Here is a 20,010-nt window from a genome sequence, read left to right on the forward strand (position 1 = left end):
CTTAGCCATTGTGGAGAATATGCTCAATAGGGGAGTTTATGCTCAAGTGGACAATATCATGCCATTGTGGAGAGTTGTGGTATCAGAATCATGCCCTAAACTTAGCCAGGGAGCTTATGCTCAAAATGGACAATATCATACCATTGTGGAGAGTCATGTTCATGCCCTGCCCTAAACTTAGACATGTTAATAGGGAGCTTATGCTCTTAGCCCCTAAAGTGGACAATATCATACCATTGTGGAGAGTCGTGTTCATCTAATATGGTATCAGAACCATGCCCTAAACTTAGCCAGGGGTGGTCCATCGGCTAATTTAGGTGGAATGAGGCCTCCTTATGGGGAAGGCCAAGCCCCGAACTTACACTCAAATTGGACAATATCATACTATTATGGAGATTCCTAATTGTTCATTTTTTTTATTTGTTTTTTTTTGGATTTATTGATATTTTTTTAATAATTTTTTCTTTATTAATTTTGTGTGCCATTCGTTTGGTATCTTTTTTAAAAAATTCCATTCAAGGAATTTCAAATATATTTTAAATGGGACAAAAGAAAAAAAAAAGGAATCTAATAATTATTTTTTTATTAAAAAAAAAAAAGTCACTAACTTGATTGAAAATTCAAATATTCAAATCGAATATTGATAGGTGAATTGAACATTAGAAATATCGAATAAATTTAATTAAAGTTTAAATATTCTAAATAAGTGAAGATTTGAAAATTAAAAAAAGAAATATTAAAGCTTAATTTAATTTTACAAAAAAAAAAAAAAAATCATAAAATAATAATGGTTCAAGGGTAAATTTGTAATTTAATGCATTAGTTATCGACGTCAAAGAATCTCCGCCCCACAAATTGTGGACAAAATGCAATTTCTGTGAATATTCAAAAGAGTAAATGACAAATATAATTACACGTGTCATATTTTGCGATTTTTTAGCTTAATTATTTAAATACTTTTGAAATTATATATTTGGTATAAAATATCAACTAAAAAATTAAAATTAAAAAAAATATATTTTTTTGTTTTAAAAATAATCACAAAATTTAATTTTAAAAATTAAAAAATGACAAAATTTGAGATAAAATTGAGATTTTGGGTTGGCATAAAGATTCAATATAGAAAATTTCCAACGCTAAAACGGCGTCGTACGGTGCCCATTGGTCGAACAATTATTGGAAAATGCCAATTTAATGGAGTGGTTGGCTACAGGCGGCCATTCTAGAACGGCGAAAAATTAGTCGAAGTTCGTGTTTGTGGCGACCACACGTCTGAACTTGCTCCTTCTCTCTTCTTCGCTGCGATTTTCCGGCGTCAATCACTCGAAGAGATTCACTTTCTTCGGTATTTTATCTCATTTCAAACGCTTCGGGTTTCTCTTTTCTTGATTTTTCCATGTTTTTCGATGTTAATTTTGTGCTTTCTTCATTTTTCAAGCTGAAGGAAAATCCAATTTGTAGGGCTTCGTATGATCAGATATTAGTGTTCCGAATTCTCCTGCTTATGAAATTTCAGTGTGTGTGTTTTTATGTCGTCGCCATGATTGTCTTGAAATTTTGTACGAATTACTCTCTCGCTGCGGGCGGTTGATGTGATTGATTTTACGGCTGGAGAAATTCGTCCGGCTTTCTTCCTGTTCGTGCCGACGGTACATGCTATTGAGTTGTTTAGATCTTGTATTCTGTGGTTGGTTTGTTATTTGAAAGGTTTAATTGGAGCATAAGGTTTTCAAAATCTTCTATCATCCAGGAGTTTGTTTGCGCGGAGTTCCTTGTTTGGTTGTAAGCTATAGATTATTTATTGGTCACCATTTATAGTTGTCAATTTCTCTTTGACTTCGTCCTTTTTTTCTGGACTCTGGTTGTCGAAGATTGACGTGACGGAGAATCGACTTTATGATGTGTTTTTCTGTTTGAACGAGTTTGATTCAGCACTGGCCTCGTGAGGGTGGGTGTACCTCGAAATTTAAAACCATGTAATTCTAATATCTAATGTATGAGGAAGAACAAACTACCTTTTGTTGGCCTTTTGGAATTGGGGCGTGTGAAATAAGTAGCGACTTGGGGAAGGGGAAATAGGATCAAACTACAAAGTAAGGGGAAGTTTAGTATGTATGTGTGAGATCCCACATCGATTGGGGAGGGGAACAAAACATTCTTCATAAGGGTGTGGAAACTTCTCCCTAGCAGACAACATTTTCAAAACCTTGAGGGAAAGCCCAAAAGGGAAAACTCAAAGAGGACAATATCTGCTAGGGGTGACTTGGGCTGTTATAAATGGTATTAGAGCCAGACATCGGGCGATGTGCCAGTGAGGAGGCTGAGCTCCGAAGGGGAGGATGTGTTGAGATATATTATTTATGGAATATATCCTAGATATTATATCTTAATATTCTTCAATTTATGGTTAGATTTATAGTATATTTTATTTATTTACCAGATTTAGTTAGATATATATTTTTTTTCTATTTTTAGGTATTAGTTGATAGTTTGTATCCTATTTAAACGTGGTAAACATGAATGAAGATCATACTTTCGATCCCAATTCTATTTCTATTTCTCATTCTTAACATGGTATCAGAGCACCGATCTTGATATTCCTAATATCAAAGCATCGATCGTGGTATTCCTAATACCCCCTTGGACTCTGAGTCCAAGGGGAGTATTACCTAAAGCCAAACCCTAACCAATCAGTGAAGTCTTTACCATCGTCAATCATCCAATATCAAGAATACGTTATAAGCATCTTCAAATTTCTCACCAAGCTCTAAGGTGACATATTCAAGATGTTCGTATTTTCCTTCACAGCCTCTCAAGTGATCCAAAGCACCGATCTTGGTGTCATTATCCACTAAAGCATTTATGCATGGACCAACAAGTGATCAGGGAGGATATTCACTTGTTCCAAATCAAATTAAATGGACAAGTTATCAATCCTCGAGTCAATCATTGCAGTCTATTTCTAAAGCATTTATGCATGGACCGAGAAGTGATCAGGGAGGATATTCACTTGTTCCAAATCAAATTAAATGGGACAAGTTACCAATCCTCGAGTCAATCATTGCGGTCTATTTCTGAGTCTTGCATCTTTCTTGAAAATTCAATAATTTCTTGAAAGTCTAAAAATGCAAACCAATCAAAGGCGGTCTATTTTTTTTTACGGATATTTTCATTACTGAGAAGACAAGAGTGAAAGACAACTTGGGTGTTATTGACCTACCGTAAAGACAAGTTAAAGACAAGTTGGACGTGATTAACATACACTCTCCAACTTGAGGGGGAGTGTTGAGATATATTATTTATGGAATATATCCTAGATATTATATCTTAATATTCTTCAATTTATGGTTAGATTTATAGTATATTTTATTTATTTACCAGATTTAGTTAGATATATATTTTTTTTCTATTTTTAGGTATTAGTTGATAGTTTGTATCCTATTTAAACGTGGTAAACATGAATGAAGATCATACTTTCGATCCCAATTCTATTTCTATTTCTCATTCTTAACAGGATGGATTGGAGGGTCTCCACGTAGATCGAAGAAGGGAACGAGTGCCTGCGAGGACGCTGGGCCTTGAAGCAGGGGGGAGGGGGGTGGACACAAGGTGGTGTGCCAGCAAGGACGTTGGCCCCAAAGGAGGGATGGATTGGAGGGTCCCACATCACATCAATTGAAGAAGGGAACGAGTGAAGGGGGGGGGGGGGGGGAAGGGTGGATTGTGAGATCCACACCAGTGGATTTATAAGGGTGTGGAAGCTTCTCCCTAGTAGATGCATTTTAAAAACCTTAGTACCACCCATTTTAACAAAGAGAACAATATCTGCTAGTAGTGGGCTTGGGCTTAAAACCCTTGAGGGGGAGCCCAACAATATCTGCTAGTAGTGGGCTTGGGCTTAAAACCCTTGAGGGGAGCCCAAAGAGGACAATATCTGCTAGTAGTGGCCTTGGGCCATTACAAGTACAAGACAAATTTCGTGTGAGATTAGTTAGGGTTCATGTAAGATAGCTCGTATACACATAGTACAAAAACAAAATGAAATTGAAGAGAAGCTATGATATGAAATGAACTGATATATTTGCAGTGTTATATAAAGTTCCCTTGAGCTTTGCTTTTGCCCTTCGTGTCTTAAAACATGGAAGTTGATAATTATTTAACCTAGAGGGAATCTTGACCTTTCTACTTTCTATCCCCTTCTGTTTCTTATCTCCGTATGCTTGCAGGAAAACTCTTACTGAGAAGCAGTAATGGACTTTATATTCAGAGGAATGAATGATGAGTCATCCGAGTGCTACTCTAATAATGAAATGGACATTCAGAGATGCCCTTTCCTCAGGAATATCAATAAACCAACCTGCTTTTCCTTCTCCACCATGAATTTCACCTTCCCGGTAACTTCCTTATCTGCTATCCCCTGCACATTTACAGTCCCAGATCCGTTTTAGAGAAGTCGTTATATCGTTTTGTATTTTCAGGTTCGGGGAGCGAAAGGGCCAATTTTTGAGGATGGTCCTAATTTTGACACAGCGTTTAAGCTCTTTCATGGTAAAGATGGGGTCGTTCCACTATCTGAGAAATCCATCTTTGAGACCTCATTGCCAGAACCAGAGACTGCTCCTCATTTCAACCCCCTGGCAGCAAAAGCTGCAACCATCAGTCTGTCGGCTTTCGGGCCGGGAGGGCCATTCAGCTTCGGGAGCTTCTCTGAGAAATGGAAGAAACAAAAGTCTGAGGCTTCCAACAAGAAAGATCATTCGTCACAGGTAGATTTGCCTTCTCTTTAAGCTTTAAACTTGACACACAAAGTTGGATCATCTGTAGTACTTTTTATAAGGGGTAGCTACTTCAATGGAGACTGAACTTCATAGTTAATACAATTTGCTTACAAAAATTTGATTTTCGTTACGTCTGTTGCACGGGGCGGGGCATAGCTTTGGACATGAAAAAAGGGCAAGAATTTGACATGCATAGAAATCTTGAATCTAGCCTGGTTATGAAGGAAAGCTAGAAAATATGGGACTTAGAACTTGTGATAATATCGCATGTGGGTGGGAGATAGTCTGATTCTATAATGTTTGGAAGACTTTTACCCAAGTTCATGTGATGTCCCACATTGGTTGGGGAGGAGAACAAACCACCCTTTATAAGGGTGTGGAAACCTTCTCCTAGTAGACGCGTTTTAAAGCCTTGAGGGGAAGCCCGAAGGGGAAAGCCCAAAGAGGACAATATCTGCTAGCGGAGGATCTAGGGACGCATGTCAGATCTTTCTTATTCCAAACAACACAACTTTAAGATCATTTCTAGATTTTCAATTTGAATTATAGTTGTTTGCTCGATTAAAGTTGGGGAGGCTTTTGCTCATGGGCCTTCTTCTTCCTGTATTAATTTCATATCTGTTTCTTGCATGCTTTCCAGAAAAAAGGAGGTTCATCGAAGCACGAGGCTCTGGGAAGTGAGTGGCTGGAAACAGGAAACTGCCCAATTGCCAAGTCTTTTAGAGCTGTTAGCGGAGTCCTCCCTCTTGTTGCAACAGCTTTTCAGCCACCACCTGGTATGAAGCTTAAGTGCCCGCCTGCTATAGTCGCTGCCCGAGCTGCCCTTGCTCGTACAGCATTCGTGAAAAATCTGCGTCCTCAACCGCTTCCTTCAAAAATGCTCGTCATTGCAGCCTTAGGCATGGCAGCAAACGTTCCTCTTGGTATATGGAGGGAGCACACTAAGAAGTTTTCATTTTCATGGTTTGTGGCAATTCATGCAGCTGTACCCTTTATTGGCATGCTTCGGAAATGTGTCTTGATGCCAAAGACAGCCATGGCAATGACCATTGCAGCTTCTATACTAGGGCAGGTAATTGGTTCGAGGGCTGAACGTATGCGACTGAAAGCTATTTCCGAGAAGGGGAAGGCAACGACAGTTATACCAACGCTAGATACTACTCCAAGCTATGAGTTAACCCAGGTCGATGCCATTGTAGGTGGTCGTTGTGGCGTTGAAAGAATGGTGTTCGATCCTCTCCAGAAGGATGGTAGGCAGACGTCAACCCCGGCAAATGTATGCTCGTAAGGTGACTTCGTATAAATACTAGCATATTACAAAATAATGAAGTGCCATCGATATCGGTTATGCGACTCGACCTGTTGTGAAATGTAGATCTAATTGATATTCAACCTTTTGGGATGGCTGGTTATCATATAATGTGATGCATTACGCTTTTGATTAGCGACTCTTTAGCTAAATATAAATAAATAAAAAAGATCCTTCTTGATGACTGGTTGAATGTAGATAAGCCAGCTTGTAATGTTATCTCGGTATATCTATGTTCGAGTATAAATTGAATTTTTTTCCAAAAAAGAAAAAAACTTTAGAAGCTAAATGATACTCGGTGATTAATTATTAATTATATATGTAACTAACCCAAGTCTCCCGCTAGCCAATATTATTCGCTTTGATTTGTTATGTATCGTCGTTAGTCTCACGGTTTTAAAATGCATATGTTGGAGAGAGGTTTCTAAGGTTTCTGCACCCGTAAAAAATGTTTTGTTCATTATGGGGGAGGGTTTCAATGTTTCTCCACACCCTTATAAGAACGTTTCGTTCCACTCCCCTCACTGAGAAGGTTTCTACTACACCTTATAAAGAATGTTTCGTTCCACTTTCCGCTCTTTGGGAAGGTTTCTACTACACCCTTATAACGAATGTTTTGTTCTACTGTGGAAGGTTTCGTTCCACTCTCCCCTCTCTGAGAGAGGTTTCTACACCCTTAAAAAGAATGTTTCGTTCCCTTGTTCCACTCTCCCCTCTCTGGAGGAGGTTTCTACACCCTTAAAAAGAATGTTTCGTTCCACTCTCCCCTCTCTGGAGGAGGTTTCTACACCCTTAAAAAGAATGTTTCGTTCCCCTCTCCCCGCTCCCCACTCCCCTCTCCCCTCCCCTCCCCTCCCCTCCCCTCCCCTCCCCTCCCCTCCCCTCCCCTCCCCTCCCTTATAAAGAATGTTTCGTTCCACTCTCCCGTTTCTACTCCCTTATAAAGAATGTTCCGTTCCCGTCTCCGGAGAGAGATTTCGGTTTCCACCCCCTTATAAAAAATATTTCGTTCACCTCTCTAGAGAGAGATTTCGGTTTCCACACTCTTATAAAGAATGTTTCGTTCCTTCTCCAACAAATGTAGGGTCTCTTCCCCTCTCCAAATCGACGTGGAATTATACCAGGAACCAATGTGGGATCGGAACTTTGATAAGCAAATTGCTTTACAAAAGATGGCTCAGCATAAAGTAAACAACTGTTCATGAATTAAGCTCTTGATAAAACTGCATAAAGCAAACAAGAAAACCTTTCCCAAACTACTATTATTTGATCAAAGAATGAAATACACTGCCACTAAACTATATACCATAGGGAAACTGAGACAAATTTACATACAAAAAGAAAACTAAAATAGTGTTACAAAGATAACTTATCAAAATATAAACGCAGCCATCAACTTAAGATTATCTTAAGATCCAAAACAACAGTTTCCAAGCAAAAGCTGTACAAGAAAACAACATCTCTTCTAATGAAAGGAAAAAAAGAAGGGCTTTCAGAGAATTTAGAAACTTCCCTGAGCATCACCTAGCCGTGAAGCCACTGTTACCATAAGCTGGAGGGAAAGTAGCCAAACCAGGGCAATCCCTACCCCAGTGCCCGGTTTGATGGCATTTGAAGCATTCACCAGAGTCACGACCAGACGAGCCTGAAACTCGATTTAAGTATATCCCTCCTCCGACGGATGGCGCAGGGCTGCTGATGATACTCGGACAGTTCATTGAGCTGTGACCCGATCCCCCACAGCTGTTGCAGTACGTGCGCGAGTTATGCAGTGTGGATGGAATAGGCCTAGAACTGTTGTGATGGTCCCCATACTGAACACCTCGGTTCGATGTACCATATTCTCTGCCAACATTATTGGTACTATTTCGAATGGGCGACACGAACTGTCCACCCCCTATATTCTCCGATCCGGGGCGAAAAACTCCAGGATTTTGTATGGTGTTCCCTGCCCTGAGCTTTTCCATCAAATCTAGAAGAAACCTGGACTCGGTCGAAAAGTTAATGCTTTCTGCTTTCATGACAGTTGATTTCACTCTCTGTTCATCACTAAAAGTCTCTTCCTTTACTTTCAACTTCATAATAAATTTTGTAAAAAGAACCTTACGGATGATTTCTGCAAACTTTTCATCATCTTGCTCTTCGTATTTCAAATAATACAATCTTTTTGCAGGTATGCCCATGATCTCCTCGCCGCCTTCTTGAAATGCAGTCACCCAAGTTAAGCCAGTATGATCCTGTATTTGCAGCTGCAATATGTACCTGTAGTCACATTCGTCGACAGACTGATCACACCGGTCGCATCTCCATTTTCCATCTCCGTTATTTGTAACCTTTTTGCTGCATTGACGATCCCCGATCATGATAGGACATGCTGTGTAACAGAAATTATCAACCTTAATGAATGAAACAGTTGCACTAACAGTGATCCAATCTGGCTTCTCAGAGGTTCCTAACCTCTCATCTTTTATTTGAGATATGGTCTTACGGGCATCTGTCCTGCCCACGGTAGCAACTTCCCTGGATATGGAGACAGAAGGAGTACTCCTTCCTTCCTTTTCGAACCACCCTCTTAATGTACGAGCCTCGGGGAAATCTGGCTCTACGAAAAGCTGACTTGTTGAAATGGTTCCCACCGCCTTCCCATTGAAGTCACTCACTCTACCAGATTTCACAGCCAAAACTGGGAACAACCCCGAGTCGCACATGTTTTGCAATTTTTGCCCTTCTGCTTGACAAAAGTTTCCCCAAAGAGTCAATTCAACACTTCGGCCAGACATATCTTTCAACTGAAGGGATCTCTTCTGAGTCTCAGTACCATTTTTTCTCATGAGAGACGTTGCAGGATTAATGGAAGAAACAACACCAATTACATCTACAACACTGTTGCTATCCATGCCCTCAATCTCACTAATGTGATGGAAATGAAACTGCTGATGGGGGATTGATTGGTCATCCTCAAAGCAAGGTTGGATTGTTGATGTGTTTTCAAGAAATATTTCAAAGTCATTATTGAGATGGTTATAGTTCTTTTGTGCAGGTTTCAAGCTTCCTTTAGAAATGAAGTATACTTTACCAGATTCAATCTGGTTGTAAAACTGATCAGCTACCGTATTGAAGCATGTTGCTCGTATTTCTCCACCGTATGCATCAAGTAGATCAAATGAAAACACTTTCCCATCTCCACGAGGATTATTGTAGTGTCTAAGTTCTCCTTTCGAAGTAACTCGAGCCTTTATTGTCCACCTTCCTTGGTAAGGGTTCAGAGCAGTAATAGGCATTATCCTTGGGGGAGCTTCATTTTTTGCTACCGGTCCTCCCCTGTTACTGTACATTGAAGGTGGCTGCTGATGTATAGGCTGAGGAGGGGCATGAGAAGCATTTAGAGGTGGCCTGGGAATATCTGATCCATTGTTGTGGTATGCCATCTTCTGATCACCATATGACCCAGTTACAGGAGATGAACCGTTAAACCTTGTTCCAGAATTAGGGGTGTTAAAATGAGATCCCACATGCGGTACTTGTGATTGATTCACTTTAGGCTGTTCAAAAGACGCAGCAGATACATTCACATTACCAACTATTCCGTTGCCGGATGAAGCCCCCATAGAGGATTGGGGGTTTCCACTAAATGCGGCTGATACTGATCTTGTTGCTGGAACAGGCTCGCCAATAAAATCACACATTTCCTTTATCACATCCAACTCAATGACGATTATAATTCTGTGATTGAATTTAACAATTCATAAAGAGCATGTAGAATAATATCCAGATTGACCTAAAGTATATTGAATGGTTGGTTGAGTTCATCCATCATCTAATTGACTCGTTTGATTTAGAAACTTAAAAGAGAAATGTGGATTTTCTTTCAAAATCGAATGCACTCAATCAGTTCCCGGAAATCAAATATCGAAATTAACGATTCAGTTTATAGGAAGACTTACAGGCGTTCTTGAACGGGATTACAAACATACTGCCGCAGTTGAACGATGGAACCTTTCTGTAACTTCCCGGACTTAACCAATCCATTGAGCTGAGTGCCTAGCATTCCTTGCTGGTAATGAGTTCCATCAGAAAGCAACAATCTGTACCTCTCGCTGCCCGATTGTTGCGTAGTGTTAACCAATTTCAAGTCAATTACTTGTACAACCGGCTGGAACGTCTCTGCCGACGATTCTCGCTTGCATATCACCATCACTGCTCCTTCCGTCAGCTTAAAAGGCGCCATTGATGCTACCATTTCAAGAACACCTAACGAAGACTTCAATTCATTCTCTAAAAATGAAACTTCAATCGGAGATATTGGAATTGAATCCGAAAATGATGAACCGAATGGAAGATAATTGGGGGAGAACGAGGGGGGATCAGTTACAGAAATTTATATAGCCCTAAGAAGAAAGTGGGGAAGCGCCATGGATTTGCGACGGAAACCGCGAAATCTGTTGCGGCGAAGGACATGGCCTTTTATAGTATTTCCAATTGAATATTCCTTCAGCTTCCGCGGTACGCATGTCGAGAGTGATTCCACGTCCCACGTGCTCAACTTCTAACGTCTTCATTAAAAATTAGAACTAAAACTTTTTAAGGATAAAATTAATTTAATCTTTACCCATTGTAACTTAGATTAAGTCCTAGTTCTTATTATATAATCATGATGACATGTTTTATCTGTAGATTATGGGTAACATCTGAATAAATGAGAGAAACATGAATGAATCGAGATCAAATCGGAATAAAAATTAGCAATAGGATATAAGATTATGGTTAGAAATACTTAAAAAATGGATAGTTATTACCTATACCGATAAGATGCACGTTTCTTTTAATTAGATGATTTGATAATACTGAATAGTAGTTATAAGACATTACGATTTAGTTTATTGTATGCAGAAACATGGGTAGTAAAGGTGAAAATAAACTACAGAGTACGTTGAGTTATGTTTAAAAAATACTTTTGGCAACAGCTCAAGTCTACCGCTAGAAGATATTGTTCTGGATTTTCTCTTTTAAGCTTCCTCTCAAGGTTTTTAAAACACGGTTTGCGGTTTGTGCAACAGCTCAAGCCCACCGCTAGCAGATATTGTCCTGAGCTTCTCTTTTAAGCTTCCTCTCAAGGTTTTTAAAACACGTATACTAAGGAGAGGTTTTCGCACCCTTATAAAGAATGTTTCATTCTCCTTCCCAACCGATGTAGGATCTCACAATCCACCCTCCTTAGGGTCTAGCGTCCTCACTGACACTCATTCCCTTCTCCAATCAATGTGGGACCCCCAATCCGCACCCCTTTGGACTCATCGTCCTTGTTGACACACTACCTCGTGTCCACCCCTTTCAAGGCTCAGCCTCTTCGCTGGCACATCGCCTGGTGTCTGGCTCTAATACTACTTGTAACAGCCTAAGCCCACCGCTAGCAGATATTGTCCTCTTTGAGCTTTCCCTTTCGGGCTTCCCCTTAAAGTCTTTAAAACGTGTCTACTAAGAAAAGGTTTTCACACCCTTATAAATAAGGTTTCGTTCTCCTCCACAACTAATATGAGATCTCATACTTTGAATCTGTGTACTATTGATTTCATCCTTATCGGTTTATAAGTATAGGTACTAAATTGTTATATACCGAAAATTCAATAACTAAATTTTCACAAACTTACAAGTCTCAAGAACTAAATTGTTACTTTTGTGAAAGTTCTAGGACTAACAAATGGTTGTCTTGTCGCCGATACAAGCCAAAAAGAAAACACTGAACACAACAGATTGAAGCAAATTACACTAATCTGCCTGTACTTGTCTATGGTCACTGAATGTTCAGGACATTCATACATTTCTCAACTCTCAAATAGCAAACAACCAATTAACCATCTGTTTGTGAACTTTCTAAGAGTTACAGAGATGAGAAGTTATAAAGTCCCAAAACTACTCATGCACATAACTGTTGGGCCCTACACTGAAGCACGACCCGCCCAGTTAAGGCCAGGAGCGCATCGTCGGTAGAAGGGACGAGCCAACCGGTGCTCACCATAGGCAGACCGATCGACCCAACCCAAGGTCCAACTACGAGTTTTTTAACTGCAACAATTTAAATATAAGCTTATAGCTATGCCTGTACATAATTTCAGTATAGGGTCTCACAGTCCAATAAAAGCTCAATATAACACTTACATTCCGCCAGTTTCTGAGAGAATCCTTTCAATCTCTTCAAGTAGGCGTTCTTTTTCATCTGCCAAGTCCTCATTCTGCTTCTGAAGATCCTCTATCTGCTTAGTCTGCTCAGAATCCTTCCTGTATTTAATATCAAGAACTTGGTCCTTAAAATCTTTACAGTTCAGAGAAATCAAAAGCAAGAGATGAGATCAATGGAAGCCAGAATGAATCTGGCAAATGTTGTGGAAGTCAGAACCACCAGAGAGAATTTCAACAGTTAGCATTCCTTTCAGCAAACGGAATGTCATCATGATATATAAAGCTTTTTTTTTTTAAACAGTGATAATATATTAAGCTTTACCTATTCATAAAGGACAAATTGAGCTTCAGTGACCGCACTTCCTTCTCAAGAGTATCACACCGCTTCAGAACTGATTGCATATCTGATGGAATAGTTGGTGTCATATTTCTCTCCTTCGCCTCTGCCATTCTGCACACTTTAGAGCTTAGATTTGCACACAAATACCATACAAGAATAGAAAAGCCTGTCACTTTCCCCAAACTGATGAGTGTTAAACAAAATTTGCATCTAATCAATTGCGAGAATTGAATTTTTGCGGTCATAATTTAAGCACATTGAGAGAGAGACTACATACTTTCGTGATCGTTCCACCCGGCGCTTTTTTGTGGGATCCCCTTTGTCCACTGCCAGAATTTTAGTGGTTATAAAAAGTATTTTGCTTACATTGGTAAGCAATTACAACTTCAGAGCATCCAATAAATTAATCAACAATAAAATTAGAGAAATAAGGTTGAGCATATTATCATTCTTAAAGTAATCCATGTTTTCTGCAAGCAAGTTGTTCCCTGGAAGGTGATTGTACTAGAACATCTCTAGCTGATACTAAATATAAGACTACACCAGCCCTAGCAGAATATAATTAATTTAGAATGATTCATTAGGATTCATTTGTGTTCTTGTGGCAAGCTTGTTTTTTAACAATCTTGTGGTGTGTTTGGTTTCAAAGAAATGGCAGGATATTTAGAAGGGTCGATCAGTCTTGGGCCGTCATTTGGAAAAATATTAGATTAATACTTCCTCGTGGCAGTGGCCTCTAAGTCCTTTGGTAATTATCAGTTAAGTATTATTCTTTTGGACCGAAAGCCCTGTTTATAGGTTGGGGTTCCTCTAGCATGAGTTGTATTTTTTTTATTTTATTTTTATTTTTTGTATGTTTTTGTCTTTCATGTTTCTTAATAAAAGTTCTTGATGGAAGTTCGGTTATTTAAAAAAAAAATGTGATTATGTGTTCATCACCTGAGCCATATGACAGGAAATGCATAGATATATCCTTGTACAAGGCCAGTCTTCTTTGTATCATTCCAAATTTATCGGATGTCCCAGAAGCACGAAAATCATAGGAATATAAAATTGTAGTTTAAAACATAAGTGATTACCTGAAACAGCTGATGTTACGGACCCATTACGAACTAGACTTCCCCTCTGCAATAAATGCCAAAATAGACAGCAAAAGAAGCTTATTCTGACTATAAGCTTGTAGCAAAAATAGCATAATTTGAAAGGTTTCTACCATGTTGAAAAAGCGCGCACCTTTCTATCATCTTTTAAGTTGTCTATTATTCTTTCTCTGAAATCTGCAGTTCCATAGAATGAAAGTTGAATTACATAAAAGGAAGGAAAAAAAAAAAAAAAAAAAAAAAAACTTGTTAATTGAAATAGTAGAAACAAATGGATATGTGTTTCCAAAGTGTACTAGACAATGTGGTCAAGCGAATAGAAAGAAGGCCATACTAGTGTTGGCCAATCCTAGCATACTGAGTGACTCAACTTTGTAAGGCCTCTACAGTCTTATTCGTGGAATGGGAGAAGATAATTGATGGGTCCATAAGTAACCTAAGTTTAGGAAATTTTCCATTTACTTACGATTTGAAACATACATAGCTCCACTACAATTAAAGAAGTTTTCTGATGACAACCACATATGAGGCCGTGAACGATTGTATGGGTGTCAAAAATGTTGCCATTGGGAAATCAAGAACCTTCCTAACCACTAGAATGAGGTAGGAAAAAATCTAAAATTATCACTAGATATGCATCCATGTACAAGGCCAACGAGGTCAGAATAGAAATCAGTAACGACAGAATAACACAACAAATATATCATTGGACAGATTGGCTACCTTTTGATCGAGATCCATTTTCAACTTGTTTCCTTGAGCTCTCACTGTTGCTATGAGTTTGATTTGAGTTGCTAGGACCATCATATGCCTCAAACCCGGGTGAAACTACTGCTGCTGCAGCAGAAGATTCACTTTGAGAAGGCTCTTGAGAAACTCTGCCTGACTGTACGGGATTTACGGGATTTACAGGATTTACAAAAGCTTTGAAATCAATATCTGTTGATAGCCCAACCGTTTCCAAAATTCTATTATCCTTGACTTGAACAGGAGAGACTTCCAGAAGATAGCTTGGTGTTTGATGTAAATAATTGTTACTGCTTCTATTGAAACTAGAGTGGCCAATAGTTTCTTGAGCACAAAAATGTGCGTTTGAACTATCCTCCGGTGCCTCTTTATCAATCTGATTATTTAGCTTCTTCCGCTCTATTGTGTCCTTTAGCATGTTTACAACTGAAGAAATTTTATCTACATCATACATGTTAGATGCATTGAATGTCGATGCCGATGAATTGGATGGGGATGTAAATGTTACAGGCTGGTTTGGAACCTCACAAGTAGAAAGGTCATTGAAACCCTGCGAGTATGCAACATCTAGTTTCATTGCATGCCCTGACAAGTCATAAATGGACTGGATACCAAATGAGCCTTGATTGCTTTGCATTGCAGCGTACCTCCTCCTAGATATCATTAATAAACAAGGCATTGAAAAACAGACAAGTTCAGCCACGTAATTGACATTTTACAATAGAAATCAAGTTTCTATAGAAGGGAATATAAATTGGGTTCATCAATACAACAGTGAATGACGTTAGAGAAGGAAGGCTGCAATAAATAATCAGCAGAAATTTGAAATTTCTACAATTTCAATTTGGATTCTGAAAGCAAGTTCCATGTTAAGGGGAAAAAACTTGAAATAATCTGAAAATTTAGCTTCACGAGTTCTTAAAAGATGACATATAAGATTATTAAAAATGGCAAAACATTCTTTTATAAAAAATTTCAATATCATCATGGTGGAAGACTGGTCCACACTATGATTACCTTAGCTCGGATGATCGACTTCTTGTCATAGGTTGAGAACTATGGAACCATGCCTGCAAAAAAACGTGAGATATTAAAAGGTTGTGATGTGCTTTATTAGCCTTAAGTTTTGAAGAGAAGATTAACAAACCTTAGCAAGATATAGGTTACTACCTTGCACTTCACCTTCAACAATATTCCTGGAAGAAGTCCAAAAAGTCAAACACTTATAAATCATCCAACAAAGGAGAGATGCCAAAACCTTCATGTTCTATTCACCTTTTAAAATGTAAGCTAATTTTCAAGCTCAAAGACTTTGGGGAACAAGCAAATTCCATTGAAATATTACCAATAGCATAAAAGCTGCGGTTCAAAAAATTGAAGAGCAAACCTGAACACTTGTTGATTAACTCCTGAGACATCATCAGCCACAGAGGCACTTTGTGGACGTAAAATATCATTGCTTATTCTCTTTTGATGCTTTCCCACATACTGAGGACTAGACAGGTCAACAATCTCAGAGGAAATCCTGCAAAAAAAAAAAAAAAAAAAAAAAAAAAGAAGGGAATAAATAACATAAAGAATAATTATACAAAATAAAAAGATGGAAGAACTGATAATATGTATGTCCTTAGAAACAAAACAGATGTTTCTGCTTTTACCTTATTTGCAACCTACCAAGCAACCAAATAAACTTAATTACCGCTACTGATGTTTGGTTAAAAAGCGGAAAACCGATCATAATCAAAACAAGACATTAGACATATTCACCTCATAAGCATTTTATAGGTGTATTAACTTAACATACCAACCTTCTTGATGCTTGTCGAATGCGATAAGCCGGACCTGATGAGTTGTTGACGTTCTGAATTAAGAAATAGATCAACAAAAATATTCATACAAGTTTTCAGAATATGAATGATTTAACTTGAGTCGAGAAAATAAATCTATCAGGTATAATGAAAAGATAGAGAAATGTTACTGTGTTATATAACAATGTTGAACATATAATGTTTTTCTTACTCAAGCAATTGCAGAAAATGGGAAATGCATAAATAAATTGCACGGGGACTCATTGTTAGATTCACACACAATGCACCAGGAAGGAAACAGGGTGATATAAGGCATTCGCCATTGTAACCGATCAGCTGCATTTGTAGCTCCAAGACTAAGCTCCCAAATCCTTGTGTAAAGGTCCTTTAAAAGGGATCAGCAATACCCACCAGATCTTCCACAAGAGATTTAACAGTAAACCTCAAGGAAGGATCAAGGGGCCAAGTCCAAGTGTCTTGAAAAGTCTTTAGTCTAACAGTGAACAAGAGGTGTGATACATTAGTTCATTCAATTGTTTCCAACTCATTAAGGTTACGACGAAGACTCAAGTGCCAAGCATCAGTTGCCTCAACCCACACTTCTGCCACTATTGTATCAGGATTAGAAATGAGTCTCAATAACTAAATTCTTTTCTAGTAAGAAACATTTATAGCTGTAGGGTTTCATAGATTTCTCAAGGCAGGTTTACAGTCACGTTATTGCAGCAAACTCTTGCATTTTCAGGATCCTCCATGAATCTTGTCATCAAAACACTGGTGAACACTGAACACCATAAACATATGGAGAAAGTGCAACTTACTAAAGTGTCACTCTAAATGTGTGCATGATGAGCAAAAACAGAGAAAGATTGATATATCAGTCATATCAGATAAAATCCAAGAAGTAGACAAGCAATTAGCATAGAGCATAACAAGGCAGACGCATTCTAAAACATATAATCTGAGTCTACTGATTTGTCTCATTTCAATGAGGTTGATTTTCTTTGCAACTTTGTTTAAAAGTGTGAACAGGGCAAACTACAAAACAGTTTCAGCAATTCTTGAACAGATTAAAGTTTTATCTTTATTTTCAACGACAAGTAAACAAAGCCAAATAGATAATAGAGCTGCTTGCCTCTCCATTTGTTAGCCAGCTTTTGAAAAGTTCCTCACTATCTGTACGGAAGCTCTGAGAAAGATTCTTAAATCCCATCATCTCCATGGTTGGTGTTGACATTCCGATTGAGTTTTCCCCCCAAGATTTAAGAAATAGCTCCTCACTTGCATTTCTATATAATTCTGATACACCCCTTCCCTCCATTTTTATGATAATATGTACTCCAATGTTTGGATCTTTTCTAGACAAGAAGAGGCCTAAATTCTACAAATAAATGCAGGTTTTAAAAAGGATCATATGCTCAGGCTATCCTTTGAAATTCCCAAATTCAACAAAATAAAAATAAAAATAAAAATAAAAACCTCAAATTGAGCAGCCTACTCTGTTTGATCTTTTCAGAACCCCAGAACTTCTGTCGAATTCTTGCACATATAGTAAGAAATAATCATTCTACTCAAGATGTTTGAACTCTTTCTACCCAGAAGAATAAATGGAAGCCCTTCAAGCCGGTGGGCACTAATAACTATATAAGAATATCACAAACCCGAAAGGGAGCATTTGTTCAACCAAAAATTATGATTAAATATATCACCACAATAGTGATAAGGACATATGAACTACCCCAATACTGTCAAACCACAACCATTGACTTCATATGATTTGAGAGTTGACAACGAAACCCCAAAACACCGTCCAAGCAATATCACAAGCAGCTAGGCCGGTAATAACTTTTTAGAACTAACAACAGACGTAATCAAAATGTGTGTATTTCAGGATGCTGCAGGGGGATATATTATTGCTCATTCAAAATTCCCCAGCAAATAGTAGGCACATAGATGTGATTTCAAAAGATTTGAAGCATCCATTAATATTAGGTTTTGTTGGAGATTCCCATGTCATAATCTGTCGTTTTACATAGATTATAAGAAGCAATTTCTTCCCTATTGGACGTCGTTGTAATTGAAAAGGTATGTCCAATATTTAAGTCCTCAATCAAACAAGCAAAGAGGACTTATTCAATCAATACAATAAAATAACCTAAAAGTAAAATGAATAAATTAAAAAATACTTACGAGATAGAGCCAGATCGTGACGGCGACATGAAAATGACCAATAGCAACTGTCTCTACAATCAAATATGAAGCCGCTGAAATGGCGCTTTCATGATTTAGCGTATGCTGCAGTAGAGAAGGCCTTTCGAGTTTCTGACCTGAAAGAAGCCGACCTGTTCGATCAACGAGCGAATTACGCGGTTTCTCGTTCGGATTCTTCACATCCATCCATTGATTGAGGCTTCGTCTGTTCCATTGTTAATGAATTCTTTACAGAAATTTTCAACATCGCTTTGTTGCTCCTCCGGATGAAGGAAATCTTGTTCTTCGTTTCCCTAAAGTGAACAGTTTCTTGAGCTGAAGCATGGCGGCAAGTTTTGAATAACTTCTGTTAAATTAAAATATTTATTCAATAATAATATTATAAAAAAAATAATTGTACAGAATTTTTAATAACATAAAACATTTTTAAAAATTAATTAATAATATTTATATTAACATCAAAATTACTCTTATTTGGACGTGGTCTCGGTTTATTTATATATCTTCATTTACTTGGGTGTCATGTTATTCTTCTCCCGTGTCTCATCCTCTCGTTCTCGACGAGAATGAATCGAGAAAAGAAGGTGAGTACGAGAGATGTACAACGGGTTTGAAATTAAGGAAAAAAAAAACGTATTTTCACATGTTCGTTGATGGTAACAAGGGGTTTTACAGCTTTAACGTGAGAAAACATGTCAAATTTCATTCACCCGTGAAAAATTGCTCATTATGTCATCCTGCCCTCCTAATTATTCTCGTTTGGATGTGGTCTCGGTTCATTATATACCTTCATTTACTTGGGTGTCATGTTATTCTTCTCCCGTGTCTCATCCTCTCGTTCTCGACGAGAATGAATCGAGAAAAGAAGGTGAGTACGAGAGATGTACAACGGGTTTGAAATTAAGGAAAAAAAAAAAACGTATTTTCACATGTTCGTTGATGGTAACAAGGGGTTTTACAGCTTTAACGTGAGAAAATAGTCAAATTTCATTCACCCCGTGAAAAAATGCTCATTATGTCATCCTACCCTCCTAATTACTCTAATTTGGACGTGGTCTCGATTCATTTATGTACTTCTTTTTTACTCACGTATCATATTATTTGTTGACGATAGGTATAACACGTTTTGGTGTTAGTGACAGAAACATACTCTCACGTATTGGTTGAAGATAACAAATAAATCATAGTTTCACGTATCTGATGTCAAATTTCATTCTCACAGGAAAAATGCTCATCTATGTCATATTTTCCTCCCGCTCCCGTCTCCGAACTAAATATATATATATATATATATATATATATATATATATATATATATAAATAGAAAATTAATTAATATATTCAATCTAAAATTTAATTTTATATAGAATAAAACGTTAGACTTTCAATTTAGTTTATTAATTGTATTTTATTTAAAAAAAAATTAAATAAAATATGAAAGTATAATTTTGAGTCATTATTTACATTATTGAAAATTTAACTTTTTTTTTAATATTTAATAAAAACTTAGAAACTAAATAAATACAAATAATTTAATGTT

The 20,010-nt window shown here is 37.7% G+C and overlaps 3 protein-coding genes across 11 annotated transcripts; 1 reads left to right on the top strand and 2 right to left on the bottom strand.

Moving 5' to 3' along the window:
- Positions 1-1,187: 1,187 nt before the first annotated feature.
- LOC111810249 (uncharacterized) lies at positions 1,188-6,268 on the top strand. 2 transcript variants are annotated; one of them, XM_023696903.2, is made up of 5 exons: positions 1,189-1,345; positions 1,439-1,649; positions 4,227-4,394; positions 4,479-4,766; positions 5,419-6,268. In XM_023696903.2, the coding sequence occupies exons 3-5, from the start codon at positions 4,251-4,253 to the stop codon at positions 6,064-6,066; spliced, it is 1,080 nt and encodes a 359-aa protein (XP_023552671.1). In that variant the 5' UTR covers positions 1,189-1,345; positions 1,439-1,649; positions 4,227-4,250; the 3' UTR covers positions 6,067-6,268. The 2 variants fall into 2 exon arrangements, with proteins under 2 accessions (XP_023552670.1, XP_023552671.1); XM_023696902.2 differs by lacking the exon at positions 1,439-1,649 and having other exon boundaries at positions 1,188-1,345.
- Positions 6,269-7,315: 1,047 nt separating this feature from the next.
- On the bottom strand, positions 7,316-10,542 carry LOC111810596 (replication protein A 70 kDa DNA-binding subunit A-like). Its single transcript, XM_023697326.2, has 2 exons — positions 10,032-10,542; positions 7,316-9,810 (listed from the first exon to the last, which is right to left on the bottom strand). The coding sequence occupies exons 1-2, from the start codon at positions 10,325-10,327 to the stop codon at positions 7,608-7,610; spliced, it is 2,499 nt and encodes an 832-aa protein (XP_023553094.1). The 5' UTR covers positions 10,328-10,542; the 3' UTR covers positions 7,316-7,607.
- Positions 10,543-11,838: 1,296 nt separating this feature from the next.
- Positions 11,839-18,797, bottom strand: LOC111809813 (protein CYCLOPS). Of its 8 annotated transcripts, none has more exons than XM_023696248.2 (12): positions 18,587-18,797; positions 18,450-18,496; positions 16,260-16,312; positions 15,839-15,976; positions 15,599-15,647; positions 15,469-15,521; positions 14,428-15,104; positions 13,838-13,881; positions 13,684-13,729; positions 12,882-12,930; positions 12,587-12,715; positions 11,839-12,363 (listed from the first exon to the last, which is right to left on the bottom strand). In XM_023696248.2, the coding sequence occupies exons 1-12, from the start codon at positions 18,654-18,656 to the stop codon at positions 12,240-12,242; spliced, it is 1,479 nt and encodes a 492-aa protein (XP_023552016.2). In that variant the 5' UTR covers positions 18,657-18,797; the 3' UTR covers positions 11,839-12,239. The 8 variants fall into 8 exon arrangements, with proteins under 8 accessions (XP_023552016.2, XP_023552015.2, XP_023552011.2 ...); XM_023696247.2 differs by having other exon boundaries at positions 18,450-18,502; XM_023696243.2 differs by having other exon boundaries at positions 11,839-12,150; positions 12,244-12,363; positions 18,450-18,797.
- Between the last annotated feature and the right edge of the window lie 1,213 nt (positions 18,798-20,010).

The sequence above is a fragment of the Cucurbita pepo genome, chromosome 14, assembly GCF_057944985.1.
Source record: "Cucurbita pepo subsp. pepo isolate OVF chromosome 14, ASM5794498v1, whole genome shotgun sequence".
NCBI classification, from domain to species: Eukaryota; Viridiplantae; Streptophyta; class Magnoliopsida; order Cucurbitales; family Cucurbitaceae; genus Cucurbita; species Cucurbita pepo.

Bases quoted from the DNA above. Each gene is read 5' to 3' on its own strand.
- LOC111810249 (XM_023696902.2), top strand. From the start codon at position 4,251: ATGGACTTTATATTCAGAGGAATGAATGATGAGTCATCCGAGTGCTAC. The intron at 4,395-4,478 runs GTAACTTCCTTA...TTGTATTTTCAG, and splicing joins CCATGAATTTCACCTTCCCG to GTTCGGGGAGCGAAAGGGCC. The intron at 4,767-5,418 runs GTAGATTTGCCT...CATGCTTTCCAG, and splicing joins AGAAAGATCATTCGTCACAG to AAAAAAGGAGGTTCATCGAA.
- LOC111809813 (XM_023696243.2), bottom strand. From the start codon at position 18,656: ATGGATGTGAAGAATCCGAACGAGAAACCGCGTAATTCGCTCGTTGAT. The intron at 15,977-16,259 runs GTTGGTATGTTA...TTTTTTTTGCAG, and splicing joins ATTCGACAAGCATCAAGAAG to GATTTCCTCTGAGATTGTTG. The intron at 12,716-12,881 runs GTATGTAGTCTC...TAAAGTGTGCAG, and splicing joins CGGGTGGAACGATCACGAAA to AATGGCAGAGGCGAAGGAGA.
- LOC111810596 (XM_023697326.2), bottom strand. From the start codon at position 10,327: ATGGTAGCATCAATGGCGCCTTTTAAGCTGACGGAAGGAGCAGTGATG. The intron at 9,811-10,031 runs GTAAGTCTTCCT...ATTCAATCACAG, and splicing joins AATCCCGTTCAAGAACGCCT to AATTATAATCGTCATTGAGT.